General features: G+C 43.7%; 1 protein-coding gene and 1 long non-coding RNA gene across 2 annotated transcripts; one reads left to right on the top strand and one right to left on the bottom strand.

Annotated features, from left to right (window-relative positions):
• Nucleotides 1-2,932: 2,932 nt before the first annotated feature.
• LOC146307814 (neutral cholesterol ester hydrolase 1-like) lies at nt 2,933-8,776 on the bottom strand. The gene is made up of 5 exons (XM_084747468.1): nt 7,776-8,776; nt 5,632-5,854; nt 5,447-5,516; nt 5,105-5,276; nt 2,933-4,271 (listed from the first exon to the last, which is right to left on the bottom strand). Exons 1-5 carry the CDS (start codon nt 7,908-7,910, stop codon nt 3,651-3,653), a joined length of 1,221 nt encoding a protein of 406 aa, XP_084603594.1. The 5' UTR covers nt 7,911-8,776; the 3' UTR covers nt 2,933-3,650.
• Nucleotides 8,777-15,043: 6,267 nt separating this feature from the next.
• LOC146307813 (uncharacterized) lies at nt 15,044-15,726 on the top strand. Its single transcript, XR_014772692.1, has 3 exons — nt 15,044-15,394; nt 15,480-15,526; nt 15,632-15,726. It is a non-coding gene; the product is annotated as an uncharacterized LOC146307813 (long non-coding RNA).
• Nucleotides 15,727-16,019: the final 293 nt, after the last annotated feature.

The raw sequence follows: 16,019 nt of genomic DNA, 5'->3' as shown, positions 1-16,019 counted from the left end.
TAAACAGGTTAAATGTTAACAGCTGAGAGGGTCATGTTTGGACATTATAAGGACAGGGTGAGGTGCACCGTGTGAAAAACTATGTGAGCAACAGTTTAGGGACATTTCTCAACATAAAACTGCAGGAGTTTAGAGATTTCATCATCCACAATCCATAATATCATAAAAAATATGAGTATGAGAGTCCAGAGAAATCTCGACCTTTGACCCCTCAGGCAGCACTGCATTAAAAACCCACATCATTGTATAAAGGATACTACATGGGCTCAGGAACACTTTGGAAAACTGTTGTCAGTAAACACAGTTTGTCTCTGCATCTACAAATGTAAGTTCAGACTCTACCATGCAAAGAGAAAGACGTGTCTTGGCGAGGAGATGCCAAGACACGTTGTGGACGTGTTCCAACAGCGTGTCGTCAGGTACTAGACTGACCTGCCTGCAGTCCAGACCTGTCTCCCACTGAAAATGTGTGGTGCATCATGAAGCACAAAATACGACAACAGAGACTGTGGACTGTTGAGCAGATGAAGTCGTATATCAAGCATGAATCACTTTCAAAACTTCAATAATTATTGTCCTCAGTTCTTTAACACTGTCAGGTTATCACAGCGGTAAACGTGCTCCTGTTCCAACTTTCTGGAACATTCAAAATGAGTGTAGAATTACAAAAAACAATAAAGGTACTCAGTCTGAGCATTAAATATCTTGTCTTTGTGCTGTATTTAATCGAATACAGGTTGAAAAGGATCTGCAAACCTTTTTTAAAGTCGTTTTAGAACCAGGGTTGTTCTCTACACACATATCAAACATGGTCACTCTTTAATAAAAAGTGCAAAACGTGTGCTTATGGAATTTGCATTGTTCACAGAAATCCACACGTTAGGGAATGAACTGTCTGGAATCATTTCCCTTTAAGAAAAGAAGAAAATCTCCTGATAGTCAGTGTTACAACTTTTTTTTTTTTTTTTGTCTAAATAAAGTGAAGCCGTGTAATAATGACCGCAGTCGGCGCTTCTTGGCTCGCTGCGCTTTGGGCCGAAAGCCAAAACCGAGTCGGTCTGACGCTCACAGGCTGTCGTCGGTTCGTTATATTAGTTTTGGGCCAGCAGCGGTGGGGGAGGGAAACGCGATAGTCCACTTGGGACCTCGTCTCTCGTGGCGATACAGTGATTCTCGCATAAATTTCACAGCTTTCATCATCGTCGTCATCATCATTGCATTGGCCCTGCGGTACAGTGGTCATCAGAGAGTGGAGTTACAGAGGGTGAAGGATACGTCCAAACATACAATATTGCACAATCCAGTGACAGATGTGAACTCTGGCATACTTTATCCACACACACACACACACACTCACACACACATAAACACACACACAGTAACCTTGACTGGCCTGTTGTGTGAGTGTAAGCAGACTCTTCCAGTGTCTCAGTGCATCATAAAAGAATAAAAGCTGAAGATAACTTAAAGAGTGACTTTGACCCTCTGAAACAGATTAGGAGCCTGTCAGGTTGAATATTCAAGGCTCAGCATTTTCACTTTTTACTAAGAAGATACTGGAGTTTTTGTTTAAAGCAGAAGATTAGTTCAAACCAGAGATGGGACGACATATCGCAGATCAAAAACACGATTAAATGATCAGGGTGAATTAACAGTTTCGGGACAGTCGTGGATGTCCTCATGAGTGACTTGAAAAAGCTGTCCAGCTCGCTAACGTACAGCCATATATGGATTTTGTGATCTATTTTAAATGGACACAAAGGGAAGCCCTTATCTTTCCAGTCATACCAAAATCTAAATCCTAAAACATTTGTTTCATAAACTCCTGGATTCTGGTTCTCTAGAAAATAATGAGCCTTAAGTGTCCTTCTCCAGACTGTTGCGTTGGATTTATGGCCTTTGACATGAGTGTGAAAGCGTCACTTTCTTTGGTTACGGTTGACTTTTGGTTTCAGGGTTCGGTGAGGACGCTTCGTGGTCCTTCTGGTGTTTTTAAATACGTGTTTGAATGCACAGTGTGGCGTCTCCACACATCATGTCCACAGGATGAGATTAAGGACATGAGCAGTGGGAGCAGTGATCAGGATGTCAGGAGGCTGCGATCTGAACAGAAACACCACGGCAACATCAGTAACACTTTCTATGACGCCCATCTCTATAATGCATTATAGACATAGATATAATGTGTTATGCCGCACTTATAGCAAAGCATAATTATAATTATAAGCACTCTAAAGTATTCATGAAAACATTCAAATCAATTTTATAATGACTTATGAGGTCATAATACATTATAATCAATGTTCTGATAAATTATAATGTTATTATAATGCATTATAACTATATTTTGGGGGGAAAATATCACACTAGTAAAATTCTAATGTCTGTATTCTTCAGTTTTTCATCATTAAAAAGTTGCGTCAAATTGAAGAACTCAATTTCTTTTAAAGATAAATTACTTTTTATAGTGTTTTGTGAGTTTCAAACTGCAAACAAACTCAGTTTTGACTTCTGTGGTGCATTTTTGTTCCATGGAGGTTTTATATTTGTAAAATGTTTTAGAGCTGAGAAAAGCGGTTTAAAAATTAGTGATGTCGCTAGAAAAGGTTTTTTGGAGTATGCTCCAGGCGAGCAACTCTCATTGGACAGAATGGGCGCCATCTTTGTGTCTGGTATTCACTTCTACAGTATGTCTGTACTTAACATCCACGCCAACATCAAGGACACATGGGAGTATGTGCGCACTGACGGTTACATCTTTTGAAATGGATGTATCTATTTTCATATATCAGTGCCGTATATGAGCTTTGTAAGTAATTTATAATCATTATAATATATTATAATATTGATTAGAAAAAAATTATAAAATGTCTGTAATGTATTACAACTATAAGACTTATTTTTTAAGTCAGAATGTCATTGTCAAAAATGAATGACCAGTAATGAAATATTGTGACCTTATAAGTCATTATAAGATGCTTTATAATGTGCTATGATTAGTGGTGTAAAGCATTATGGATATTAATAATTATACTGTACATTGCTAAAAGTCTCACAAATCTGTGGCTGCAAATCTGCATCCTTTCTTCTTGTCCTGTTCAACTTTGGTGACCTTTGACCTCGGTGGGCGATGGCCCCTCCCCCACATGTGTTTGCAGCACACACTCCCGCACTAAGTGTGTTTATAATGTGTTATAGACATGGGTGTCATGTTACTAGAACCCTCTTTGGTGTCACTGTGTTTAGTTTGTTTACATTCTGCAAAATCAGAGGTTCTACGGGAGAATTTCCTTCCTTTCGACCTCCTCATGGAAATAATTTTCAGTAAATCATGAGCTTTTGAATTTGATTTGTTGGTTCTGTTTCTGTTTTTTTAAATTGGACATATTATGCAGATGTTTCTGTCCAAAGCAGCTGACTGGTGTCTTTGTTAGGACACGTTGCTGCTGACAGACAGTGAGATCAAACCTGTGACCTTCTGGTTAATTTTTTACCCACTTGTCCATTGTGTGGACAAGCATGGACTACGTTTCTGATTACCAAAGACATTTTTTCATCTTTGCAGGTCCAACAAGGAGCTCTCCAGTACCAGACTTTCTGCTCCACGACGTCTTTGGTGCCACAAACGGACGCTGCAGCGGTTTGATTGTCTACAGGTTCTGGTCCAGCCAGCGGATGTAGTTGTTCATGCTCCTCTGCCCGACACTCGACACCATCGGCAGGAACGCAAACACCATGCAGCCATGGAAACCATCCTCGTAGTGATCGCTGGTCACCGTGACGCCGGCGTCCTGCAGGCGCCTCACGTACATCAACCCGTCATCCCTCAGCACGTCAAACTCACAGGTCATCACGTATGCTTTAGGCGTCCTAGCCAGAATCCTCTGATCCGCCAGCAGCGGTGCCGCCCTCACGTCCATCAGCTCCGGAACCTCCCCCATCACTCCCGCTGATCCCGTCTCCTTGACAACCGGCCGGAAGTGCTTCCTGCGTTTAGCCGGGAGCAAGGAGGTCCAGTCCAGCTTGGAGCGGGTGCTGGCGTTGATGGCCGGCTGGTCCAGGGAGCTGTGGTTGTTGGCGAGCAGGAGGGGCTCCAGGGAGGAGTCGGCGCCCAGGTACTGCAGCCAGAAACGAGCCATGACGGGCCTGTAGAGGATGGGCACGGCTCGGTTCTGCTGGTAGGACGGCGTGTAGAAGTCGAGTGCCTGCAGCACGGGGTAGATCAACGCCTGGGCCTTGAACTTCACTGTCAGGCTGTCATCTGAGCTGAGCTGTGGACACAATCAGGGTTTTACTGAATTCTACACAAAGTGCCTTTAAAACCTCCTTTTTTTTCACAGAGTGCTTAACCCATAACTGTCTTGTTGTCAGGGTGTAAAATGCATTTGAAACATAATTTTTCACTAAAAAACACACAAACTACTGACATGCTTGTGACTGAACTAACACGATTCTGACCTCGGCTGGTGTCAGACAGATTCTGACCTCCCCTGATTAAACCAGGCTTTACTAAGCACAATATTTGGTTATTACTGTACTCTGGATCACTACAGCTAGCTCATGAGCTCACTGATGATCTGTGAACAAACTCAAGAGACCATCTGGATCTGCAGAATATATTTGACTCCTCAGAGGCTCTGTTTAATAAAAATGATTCCTGACCCTTCCTGCTCTCTGCGCCCGGCCACAGGTACTCATTTTCACGTGTTCTGGGAACGCCATCCAGTGGTCGGGTTCGGGGGGGACAGCTGCTTCTAACCTCTGACATATTTGAGATTAATGAGCCTCATTCATCGATGTTTTCCTACGTTTTTTTCTGCCACGCACACTGGTGTTATTCATCACCATCATCATGTGCTTTGCTTACTCATGCAGCCTTGATTAACAATGAACACTTTGCTCTGTATGTTGAAAGAAAAAAATGATCACAAAAAAGTGACTTTCGCTTTTTACAACCAGGGAGAAGCAACAGCAGGAGCCTCCAAACTAGAACTGAATATATTTTTTCTGTTATGTTTTTACACGATTAAAAAAAGTTATTGTGCAAACCACTAATACATATATATATGTAATGGTGTGTGTGTGTGTGTGTGTGTCTGTCTACCTCCTGTGCCACAGCGGCAGCCAGGTTTCCTCCGGCGCTGTCTCCAGACACGCACACCCTCTCTGGATCGATGCTGTAGCGCTCCAAAACCTCAGAGGACAGGAAAGCCTGCGCTGCCGCCAACGCATCGTGGTACTGATCTGGGAACACTGCCTCTGGAGCAAGACGGTAACTATGGCAACAGGATATCACAAGAGGACAAAATTATTTTTGAAACATGAATAGAAGTCAGGGCAGCGTTGGTGCTTCTGCTGCCTCTTTAAGTGACGCACAGGACCACAAATAAGAAACATTAGAAAGTTTTTGTTTGGAAACCTTAGAAACAAACGTGACAGAACTTACTCGACAGACATGACGACAGAGTCCAGGTCCTTCGCCATTTTCCGACAAAGAAGGTCGTATGATCTCATCCCTGTGATGCAAATATGATTGATGCAAATAAATATAAAACATTGACTTTTTATGACACTAAACTGTTTGTAAGAATAAAATTTGGCAAGTCTGAGAGTTTTAAAACCAACACTCACGTCCAGAGCCGAGGGCCCATCCTCCCCCGTGGAAATATATGACTCCTCTCTTCAGTGGCCCACCGCCCTTCGGCTGGAAGACTCGGGCGGGCACGCCCCCCAGCGTGGAGTCAGTCACGTGCACGGCAGGGCAGGAGCGAGCCTCGATCACCTCCACCCAGGACACCACCCGGTTCAAGAGGTGGACCCGATGGCACACACCCAGCGCGTGAGCCACGTCACTCTGCACACACAAACATGTCACACACCTTGTACTTAAGTAAATGTAGCAGTACCACAGACTAATTGTCATGCATTAAATAGTTTACCTAAAGGCACAGCAGGTTTTTTACCCTAAAACTTCTGCTTTCTATCTTGATATTTATTTGTTTGTAAAGCTCATCTGTCTCTGCAGCCTCTGCCTGTTGATTAAGAAGAAAGAAAGAAAGAAATCCACCCAACAGTGCTGCAGGGAAAGAATGAGCAGCGTGTGAAAACTTAAAAAACCTGTCCCACTTCACTGACTGACGGTGACGTAAGAACTTGTTGCACTGCAGTGACGCACACTATTACAAGAGCTGGGAGTGTGAAGTGCCTCTGAGAGCTTAAGAGCAGCTTAAGTTAAAACTAACGTGTTACACAGGAGTTACGGCTCTGTCACATGTGCACGAGGCCGATATATAACATATAGTGTAATAAACAGGTGACAGAGCGTTCAGCAGCGGGGTCAAAGGTCAGAGGGGCTTGTCCAAGAAACACAGTCGTGTTTTCAGATCAGTTATGATGCATTTTTCAGATAATCCAACAAGTTTTTAAAAGACGTTTAATTAAGAAGCAACCATGAATCAGAGCATTTGGAGATTAGAGCTGCAACAATTACTATTTTTATAATCGTAATTTTTAAGAAAAAGAAAAGTGAGATTTCTCTGATTTCAGCTTCTTAAATGTGAATATTTTACTCCTCTCTGACAGTAAACTGAATATTGGACAAAACAAGACATTTAAAGACATTGTCTTTGGCTCTGGGAAACAATGAACGATATTTCTCCACATTTTCTGTTATTTTACAGGCAAACAACTATTAACTGATTAATCGAGAAAATAATCAACAGATTAATCGACTATGAAAATAATCGTTAGTTGCAGCCCAATTGGAGACACATGGTTTTCACTGGACATATAGTATTATCATCATTATTATTATTGTTACTTAATTTCAATATTTACCATGGGTAACTATTTTACTTTATTCAATTATTTTCATTTTATTTTATAAATTCACTGCATTTTTTTTGTTTGTACATGCATATTTAAAACATTCACTGCCAAAGACAGACACTTGTACACACTGTACACATCAAACTTATTATTTAATACATTTAAAATGTTTTTTTCAAATCAAATTTTTCTTACAATCTCAATAATGCTTCTTGGACTTTTTTTTTTAATCGTGGTATTCTCATACGCTTAGTTTTTGGCATTGTTACATTCCCATCCCAGTTATATAAAGTCCAGGGTGATGTCTTCAAATGTCTTTTTGTAGTCAGCCCACAACCAAAGCAGTTTAATATTATAACAAATGGAGAAAGGCGAGGGATCTCCACATTTGAGACCTGAAAAGAGAATTTTTTTCTATGAAATTTTTAAGTTTAAAGGTTAATTGAAAAATGTCTTTTCTAGCATTCTATTTCATTGTATTATTATTGTATCAAGTTCTGCTCTATTATATTCTATTATGCATGTCTATGTATGCTGAAGTCACTTTACTGTAATCTATTATTCTGTTGTATATACTGAATATTGTTCCATCCAGATCTATTCAGTTCTTATCTGTAATATAAAATTCATTTATATTCTGCTCTATAATCTTATATTCCATACTCTATACCACGTGATTCTACAACTATCCAGACTATGGTGATTTTTATATTACTGTATTATGAGCTACAGCTTGTCACCTGTGACCTATCCCGTGTTTTGCTTTGTCAAATTTTGTTACCCCTCTGTTCCACTGATGTATTTAATCAGATATTCTGGTCAGACTCCCTCCTGCTGTCACCTCTCGTATTCTCTCTTATTTTCTAACCCTGACACCGCCTCTCTGTCTCCGGTCACATCAACCTGTCCTCCTCCACTCTCCTGTCGGCGCATCCTCCAGCTCTCACCGCCTGCATGAAGCTCCGGAACAGCGCGTCCAGCAGCATCAGCTTCCACGGCTCGCTCACTCCGCTCGGTAGCGGCAGGTAGACGTAGTAGGCGGCCGCTGACAGCAGCACGGCTCCGGCCAGACGGAGCCTCATCGCGGCGGACTATGCTCAGCTGAAGCCTACCGTTCACACGGGCTTACGCGCCCCCGGTCCCGGGCGATAGGTTGCTCCGCCAAGGAGCGACGAAACACGGAGGAATGACCTTGATTTCAAAATAAGAGCCGCGCGTTATGATTACAGTCGATCTCAAAGCGGCGACGACGACCCACATTCGAGAATGCTCTTATTTTGAAGTTTGGTGTTAGGAAGTAGTGTTTGGCTTGTGTAATATGGTTGCTGACGGGAAATGTAGTTCGATAAAAATCCTGGAAAAAAGATTCTTAACCAAAAGTTATACTTTTATAGAATAGTAGTTGTTTTTTTCATTGGACTTCAATTAATTTAATTTAATCCAATTAAATTCATTTAATTGGATTAAATTAAATCAATCAATTAAATTAAGTTTAATTTAATTTGATATAATTTTAAATTGTATAGGTAAACGAGACACTTAAATTAAATGTAATTTAATTGTGTATAATTTTAATTTATGAAGGTAAATGATACCCTCATGACAGTATAAGGACATTATAGAATGATCCCTTCAGTAATTTAAATAGGTTTACATTAAGAATTAATTTAGAAACTAAAATATACATATGACAAGTAGAGTGTAGCCTATGTTTCAGTTCGGACAACATCACTCCTGAAATAACTGAAAATTATTAATTAAATTTAATTAATTAAATTAAAAATAATCATATATTTGGTTAGATATTATACTGTTTATAATTTATTATAGCCCATCATATCAGTTCACTGTACTAGATATTATACTAGATTATATTTGACATTTGAATTGTATCTTGAGTTTATTTGCTCTTGTATACCTCATATATTTTGTATTTTTTTATTGTTACTATCTGTGGGGGTTTTCTCTCTCTCTCTGTCTCTCTTTTTTTTGTATGTGTCTGCAATAATATATTTATTTGCTTTCTCTGTATGAATTTCTGTCCCAGTGCTACTGCAACGCATTTGGGGAGCAAATACAACATTTCACATTAAAAATATGACTTGCTCATGTGTTTAACACGTGTTTATCAGGGAAAATAAAGCAGATATGAAACACTAATTAATTTAAGCTGAAAGTTCATTTTCATGCACTCAGTCAATCATAACTTTATTGTTGATGAAGTTTGCTGATCTGTGTTTGTTTTGCTCTTTTCTAAATATTTACTGAAGCACAGTTTAAGTTATGGTAAAAATCATGAACTCAAAATCCACTCAAATGATAACACATAACACATAATGATGAATGATGAAGTGAACTTCCTCGATTTTCCAAATATCTACATTGTTTAGCTGTTGGACTGTGAAGAGGACACACAAAATTAAAAAAACTTTTTGGACGTCCACAGATTTCAAAGTTCAAAGAGTAAAATGCAAAAAAGAGCCTGAAAGTTTATGAACCAGCATTTTCGCACTGAACTCTTCCTGTCTGATAATTAGCCACACCTGCCCTCAACAATCACACCTGTGTCCAGTTAATCAGTGAGGTAAGAGGACACAGCTATATAAAGAGCTCCAGTGTTACCTCAGATACTTGTTGTTTTCACACTGGTTCAGTTGTGTGGTTTGGTAGGAGCTGATAGAAGTGATTGAGTTTGCTGCTTCATTGGCCTACAACTGTGGCTGACACCATGGGGGTTCTCTTAAGGTAAGTTAGAATTTTTGTTTTTCCTTTTTTTTTTTTGGTTCATCTCAGTATTGAAGCATGTAGTAACTTAAAGATGTCTTGTCCAGATGGTTGCTGTTGTCTTTGATAACTGTTGGAAGTCATCAAACAAAAGGTAAGTTTAGTGACTGTGACACAACTTAATTCTATACATGGACCTAAGCACTCGATCAACAGTTTACATTATTGGCTCTGTTTAGAAGTGTGGTGATGTGTCTTTGCAGGCTCTCTGCCAGATTTGAGCAGCTTTAACACTGGAGGCAAAGCTTCATGGGGCACTGTACGACTTGGAGATGATTCAACTTCAAATACAAATGAGGCAAGTAACTACAATGTACTGACTCAATTTGTTTAACAGAAGAGAAACTACACATTTGTGGTAGAAACTCCATTATTCATTGTTACCTTCAACCCCCACAGGTAGTAAAATTGGATTATCTGCCCCAGCAGCAGCCTCAAGTGCCTAGCTACCAGCCCCAGCAGCCTAGCTACCAGCCCCAGCAGCCTAGCTACCAGCCCCAGCAGCCTAGCTACCAGCCCCAGCAGCCCCAGGTGCCTAGCTACCAGCCTCAGCAGCCCCAGGTGCCTAGCTACCAGCCTCAGCAGCCCCAGCAGCCGCAGGTGCCTAGCTACCAGCCTCAGCAGCCTCAGCAGCCTAGCTACCAGGCCACGCAGCCCCAGCAGCCGCAGGTGCCTAGCTACCAGCCTCAGCAGCCTAGCTACCAGGCCAAGCAGCCTCAGCAGCCTAGCTACCAGGCCAAGCAGCAGCCGCAGGTGCCTAGCTACCAGGCCAAGCAGCAGCCGCAGGTGCCTAGCTACCAGGCCAAGCAGCAGCCGCAGGTGCCTAGCTACCAGCCCCAGCAGCCTCAGCAGCCTAGCTACCAGGCCAAGCAGCAGCCGCAGGTGCCTAGCTACCAGCCCCAGCAGCCCCAGCAGCCGCAGGTGCCTAGCTACCAGCCTCAGCAGCCTCAGCAGCCTAGCTACCAGGCCAAGCAGCCCCAGCAGCCGCAGGTGCCTAGCTACCAGCCCCAGCAGCCTCAGCAGCCTAGCTACCAGGCCAAGCAGCAGCCGCAGGTGCCTAGCTACCAGCCTCAGCAGCCTAGCTACCAGGCCAAGCAGCAGCCGCAGGTGCATAGCTACCAGCCTCAGCAGCCTCAGCAGCCTAGCTACCAGGCCAAGCAGCCCCAGCAGCCGCAGGTGCCTAGCTACCAGCCTCAGCAGCCTAGCTACCAGGCCAAGCAGCCCCAGCAGCCGCAGGTGCCTAGCTACCAGCCTCAGCAGCCTCAGCAGCCTAGCTACCAGGCCAAGCAGCCCCAGCAGCCGCCGGTGCCTAGCTACCAGCCTCAGCAGCCTAGCTACCAGGCCAAGCAGCCCCAGCAGCCGCAGGTGTCTAGCTACCAGCCTCAGCAGCCTAGCTACCAGGCCAAGCAGCCCCAGCAGCCGCAGGTGCCTAGCTACCAGCCTCAGCAGCCCCAGCAGCCTAGCTACCAGGCCAAGCAGCCCCAGCAGCCTAGCTACCAGGCCAAGCAGCCCCAGGTGCCCCAGCAGCCTAGCTACCAGGCCAAGCAGCCCCAGGTGCCCCAGCAGCCTAGCTACCAGGCCAAGCAGCCCCAGGTGCCCCAGCAGCCTAGCTACCAGGCCAAGCAGCCCCAGCAGCCGCAGGTGCCTAGCTACCAGCCCCAGCAGCCTCAGCAGCCTAGCTACCAGGCCAAGCAGCCCCAGCAGCCGCAGGTGCCTAGCTACCAGCCCCAGCAGCTGCAGGTGCCTAGCTACCAGCCCCAGCAGCCTCAGCAGCCTAGCTACCAGGCCAAGCAGCCCCAGCAGCCGCAGGTGCCTAGCTACCAGCCCCAGCAGCCTCAGCAGCCTAGCTACCAGGCCAAGCAGCCCCAGCAGCCGCAGGTGCCTAGCTACCAGCCCCAGCAGCCTAGCTACCAGGCCAAGCAGCCCCAGCAGCCGCAGGTGCCTAGCTACCAGCCCCAGCAGCCTCAGCAGCCTAGCTACCAGGCCAAGCAGCCCCAGCAGCCGCAGGTGCCTAGCTACCAGCCCCAGCAGCCTCAGCAGCCTAGCTACCAGGCCAAGCAGCCCCAGCAGCCGCAGGTGCCTAGCTACCAGCCCCAGCAGCCTCAGCAGCCTAGCTACCAGGCCAAGCAGCCCCAGCAGCCGCAGGTGCCTAGCTACCAGCCTCAGCAGCCTCAGCAGCCTAGCTACCAGGCCAAGCAGCCGCAGGTGCCTAGCTACCAGCCCCAGCAGCCTAGCTACCAGGCCAAGCAGCCCCAGGTGCCCCAGCAGCCGAGCTACCAGGCCAAGCAGCCCCAGCAGCCGAGCTACCAGGCCAAGCAGCCCCAGCAGCTGCAGGTGCCTAGCTACCAGCCCCAGCAGCCTAGCTACCAGGCCAAGCAGCCCCAGGTGCCCCAGCAGCCTAGCTACCAGGCCAAGCAGCCCCAGGTGCCCCAGCAGCCTAGCTACCAGGCCAAGCAGCCCCAGGTGCCCCAGCAGCCGAGCTACCAGGCCAAGCAGCCCCAGCAGCCGAGCTACCAGGCCAAGCAGCCTCAGCAGCCCCAGCGGCCCAGGCACCATGCCAAGCAGCCTAACTATTCATCCAAGCAACCCCAACTTGGCTTCTACCAGCCCAGTATTCCCCAGATGCCACGCAATCTGCCAAAGCAGCCACCTGTGATGAAAAAGCTCTTGAACTGGCAGCAGGGGAAGTCACTGGTGCCCCAGCAGCCCCAGGGTCCTCGCTTTCCACTCAAGACATAGCTATGTCCTGGAGAGAAGTTCTGAAAGCAATGCACAGGGTAAGTACTCAACTCAGCATTCAGATGATTTTAAAGTTTTCAAACATTGTTAATCTACTGTTTCTGTATTTTTAGGAATTTCAACACTGAAGATGCTTCACAGATCAACTGAACCATTGTATTGTTAAAATAAAAGCTTGCATTCTCATCTTTCTGTGTAAGGTTCAGTTTTTGTATTTTTGTATTCTCTAAACACGGGTCTGTTTATGAGCCTGTGTCTACTTTAAATGGTGGGCTACAAACATTAGGTGCATGCTTCCACCTGCTACATTAGCATGTGTCACACAACTTGACACTCAATTAACTTCATGAATTGAAAGAAATCATTGACATAAACCTGTTTCATGTATGTACTTAAGCAAAGCTCTCAACCCATGCCTGATTAATGCTCATTCCCTTCACATTTTGGCCACACTGTCCTTCAACCATTTCCTTTCTTTGAATTTCCTACATCAAACATGTGCAACAGTTTCACATGTATCCAATTCTGTGTCCTTCATGATAATGTACCATTTAATCCTGTGTCCTAGTGTAAGTGATATCTTTCCTACATTTCCCTCCATCTTAACTGACAGACTTGAGATGGTCCCTACCCTTTGTGCCATTGTTCCATATTTCCGTCCATTTTGTCAATTCCCTGATTGCCTTTGCTTTTCATCTCCCAAAACACAGTTCTAACACATTTCCATTGGTTTAATACATTTTTAGCCAGATTGTCTCTTCTCTCTTCCTGCATGTGCTAGGTTCCAACAGAAGTGGACCTCTATCCCAAGGTTCAGTAAAATAAAGTACACGTGCAATAAAAGATCTTGAGTGTTTTCTCCTTTTTTCTTTTATACTGTGCATTGCAACTTAGATCTGAACATCTGAGTATTTTAACTGGTTTGACCTGCTCTACCCACTGAGGACTTACTGCTACCATTTCTGCTGTGCACAGAGACCGCTTGTTTAAAATTCTTTTGACAATACCTTTATTAAATTGAGGGATGTATATGCCCACTCCTACATGCTCATTTGGGTGCTTAGAACTGTCTAAAATGTAGATGGCTATAATGGTTAAGATGCTTTTGAGCCAGATACCCTACATCAAGATTATTCTCTATCCACTGTTTTAATATTTGCTGGTCTGCTTTGGGTTGTGGAAATATCCATGGGGGAATGCTGCTAATAACTGCTGGACTGTTGTCTGGAATCTAATTTGTACTATTTCACTTATTAATTGCCCATCCAAACCCTTTGCCAGCAAATGTTACATACTCCTAACAGGTCTGCAGAACAGATTAAGCTACATTTCCATTTCCTTCTCCTTGAATTCTTATCCAATATGTTAACGATAATTTAGTTCTTAAATACAATGGCAGTTTACTGGATTCCACAAGCAATGCATTGATGGGTGTGGTTTTAACTGCTCCTGGACAAAGTCTTAATGGTCTATATTGCAACCTGTCATACACCGTACATCCATAATCCAAGGTGGCTCTTAACAGAGCCCTGTGTATGTGTAATAATGCCTCTCTGTCAGCTCCCCATGTCAGGCTGGCCACACACCTCATGAGGTTTAACACTTTTTTACATTTGATCTCTACTTTCTCAATATGATTTTTCCACGCATATTTGTCATAAATCCATAAAGTGAGATACTTAAACACTTGGACTCTTTCCATGTGCTTACTGTCTATGATCCAGTTGTATAAGCATTCACATAAACCTAACTTATTCATTTTGATTAACAGGCCTTCTAACCACATAGAATCATAAGCTTTCTCAAAGTTTTAACACAATTTCTAGTGTTTCCTCTGGTAATTGTCTGAATGTGGCATAATTCAGCTGGTCCGGTCCTGGAGCAGAATTCCTGCTGCCTTTTAATGCCCTCCTCATTTCCCTGAGGGTGAATTCCATATCTGTAGCTGAGCTACATTCCACCTTTTTGTTATGCACCTTTTCATTATCTTTCAGCACTTCTTCTTTCCTTCGTTTATGTATGTCTGTTAGATGGTTACCACTATGGACACTTGCAGATTTTCAAAGATTAGCCTTTTCCACGTCTGTTAATGCTAGGCAATCTTCATTTGCAAGAACTGATATTTTATTAGCAGCCCTTTTCCCACTCATCTTTTTGATCATATTCCATACATGACTGACATCTCTTTCTCTTCCAATAGTAGAGCAAAAGTCTCTCCAAATGTTCCTTTTAGCAGTTTTAATTATTTTGCATGTTATGGCTCTTTTTCTTTTGTATTCAATCAGATTGTCCACACTCAAGGGCAATATTCCTTCCTTTAATAGCTAAACCACATTCGTCATTCCACCATGGCACAACTCATGTATTTCCTCTTATCACAGTTTTAGGAATACTCTTTGAGGCAGCTCCAATTATCATGTTTGTAACTTTGGTAGTGCATTTATCCACATTACCATCCATCTTAATGCTGCCAACTAATTCCCAATTCCCATTCCAATCATTGTTCCCGGCTTCTGCCCTCACTCTCTTTACTGTTTCATCGGTTTCCTCCAAACTGCTTGAAGAGCTGATCCTCACATTGTCTTTTTTCTTTTTCTTTCTTTTGAGATTTGCCACTGTCTGCCACTCCATTCCTCCATAATCCCAATCATCATCCTCACTACCAAAAGTCATGATTGTTACATTCACAATACAGGTGTTTGTAGTTATCTGCACAATCAGTCCAAAAAGTTTTTGATTCCAAAGTTCAAATAGTTAAATGCAAAAAGAGCCTCTGAAAATTTATAAACTAGCATTTTCTTCTTCCTATGATGCAGTGAACCCCTCCTGTCTGATAATTAGCCACACCTGCCCTCAACAATCACACCTGTGTCCAGTTAATCAGTGAGGTAAAAGGACACAGCTATATAAAGAGCTCCAGTGTTACCTCAGATACTACATTGTTTTCACACTGGTTCAGTTGTGTGGTTTGGTAGGTGCTGACAGAAGTGACTGAGTTTCATTGGCTTATAACTGTGGCTGACACCATGGGGGTTCTCTCAAGGTAAGTTAGAATTTTTGTCTTTCTCATTTTTTGTTGATCTTAGTATTGAAGCATGCAGTTACTTACTTAAGGACATCTTGTCTAGATGGTTGCTGTTGTCTTTGATAGCTGTTGGAAGTCATCAAACAAAGGGTGAGTTTGGTGATATAACTTAATTCTATGCATGGACCAAAACACTTGATCAACAGTTCATATTATTGGCTCTGCTTAGAAGTGTGATAATGTGTGTCATTGCAGGCTCTCTGCCAGATTTGAGCAGATTTAACACTGGAGGCAAATCTTCATGGAGCACTGGACCACTAGAAGATGATTCAACTTCAAATACAAATGAGGCAAGTAACTACATTGCATTGACTTATTAATTTCTTTTACAGATGCCAAACTACAAATTTGTGTTTGAACTCCATTATTCATTGTTAACTTCAACCCCAACAGATGGCAAAATTTGATTATCTGCCCCAGCAGCCTCAAGTGCCTAGCTACCAACAAATGCAGGTATCCCAGCAGCCTAGCTACCAGCCCCAGCAGCCTAGTCTCCAGCCCCAGGTGCTCAGCTATCAGCCCAAGCAGCCCCAAGTGCCCCAGCAGCCTAGCCACCAACCCCAGGTGCCCAGCTATCAGCCCA

Source organism: Lutjanus erythropterus, chromosome 21 (genome assembly GCF_056507025.1).
Source record: "Lutjanus erythropterus isolate fLutEry1 chromosome 21, fLutEry1.hap2, whole genome shotgun sequence".
NCBI classification, from domain to species: Eukaryota; Metazoa; Chordata; class Actinopteri; order Lutjaniformes; family Lutjanidae; genus Lutjanus; species Lutjanus erythropterus.
The sequence above is the reverse complement of the archived record's forward strand: the minus strand, read 5'-3'. Positions and strand labels throughout refer to the sequence as shown.

Bases quoted from the DNA above. Each gene is read 5' to 3' on its own strand.
- LOC146307814 (XM_084747468.1), bottom strand. From the start codon at position 7,910: ATGAGGCTCCGTCTGGCCGGAGCCGTGCTGCTGTCAGCGGCCGCCTAC. The intron at 5,517-5,631 runs GTGAGTGTTGGT...TTTGCATCACAG, and splicing joins ATGGGCCCTCGGCTCTGGAC to GGATGAGATCATACGACCTT. The intron at 5,277-5,446 runs GTAAGTTCTGTC...CTGTTGCCATAG, and splicing joins TCTGTCGTCATGTCTGTCGA to TTACCGTCTTGCTCCAGAGG.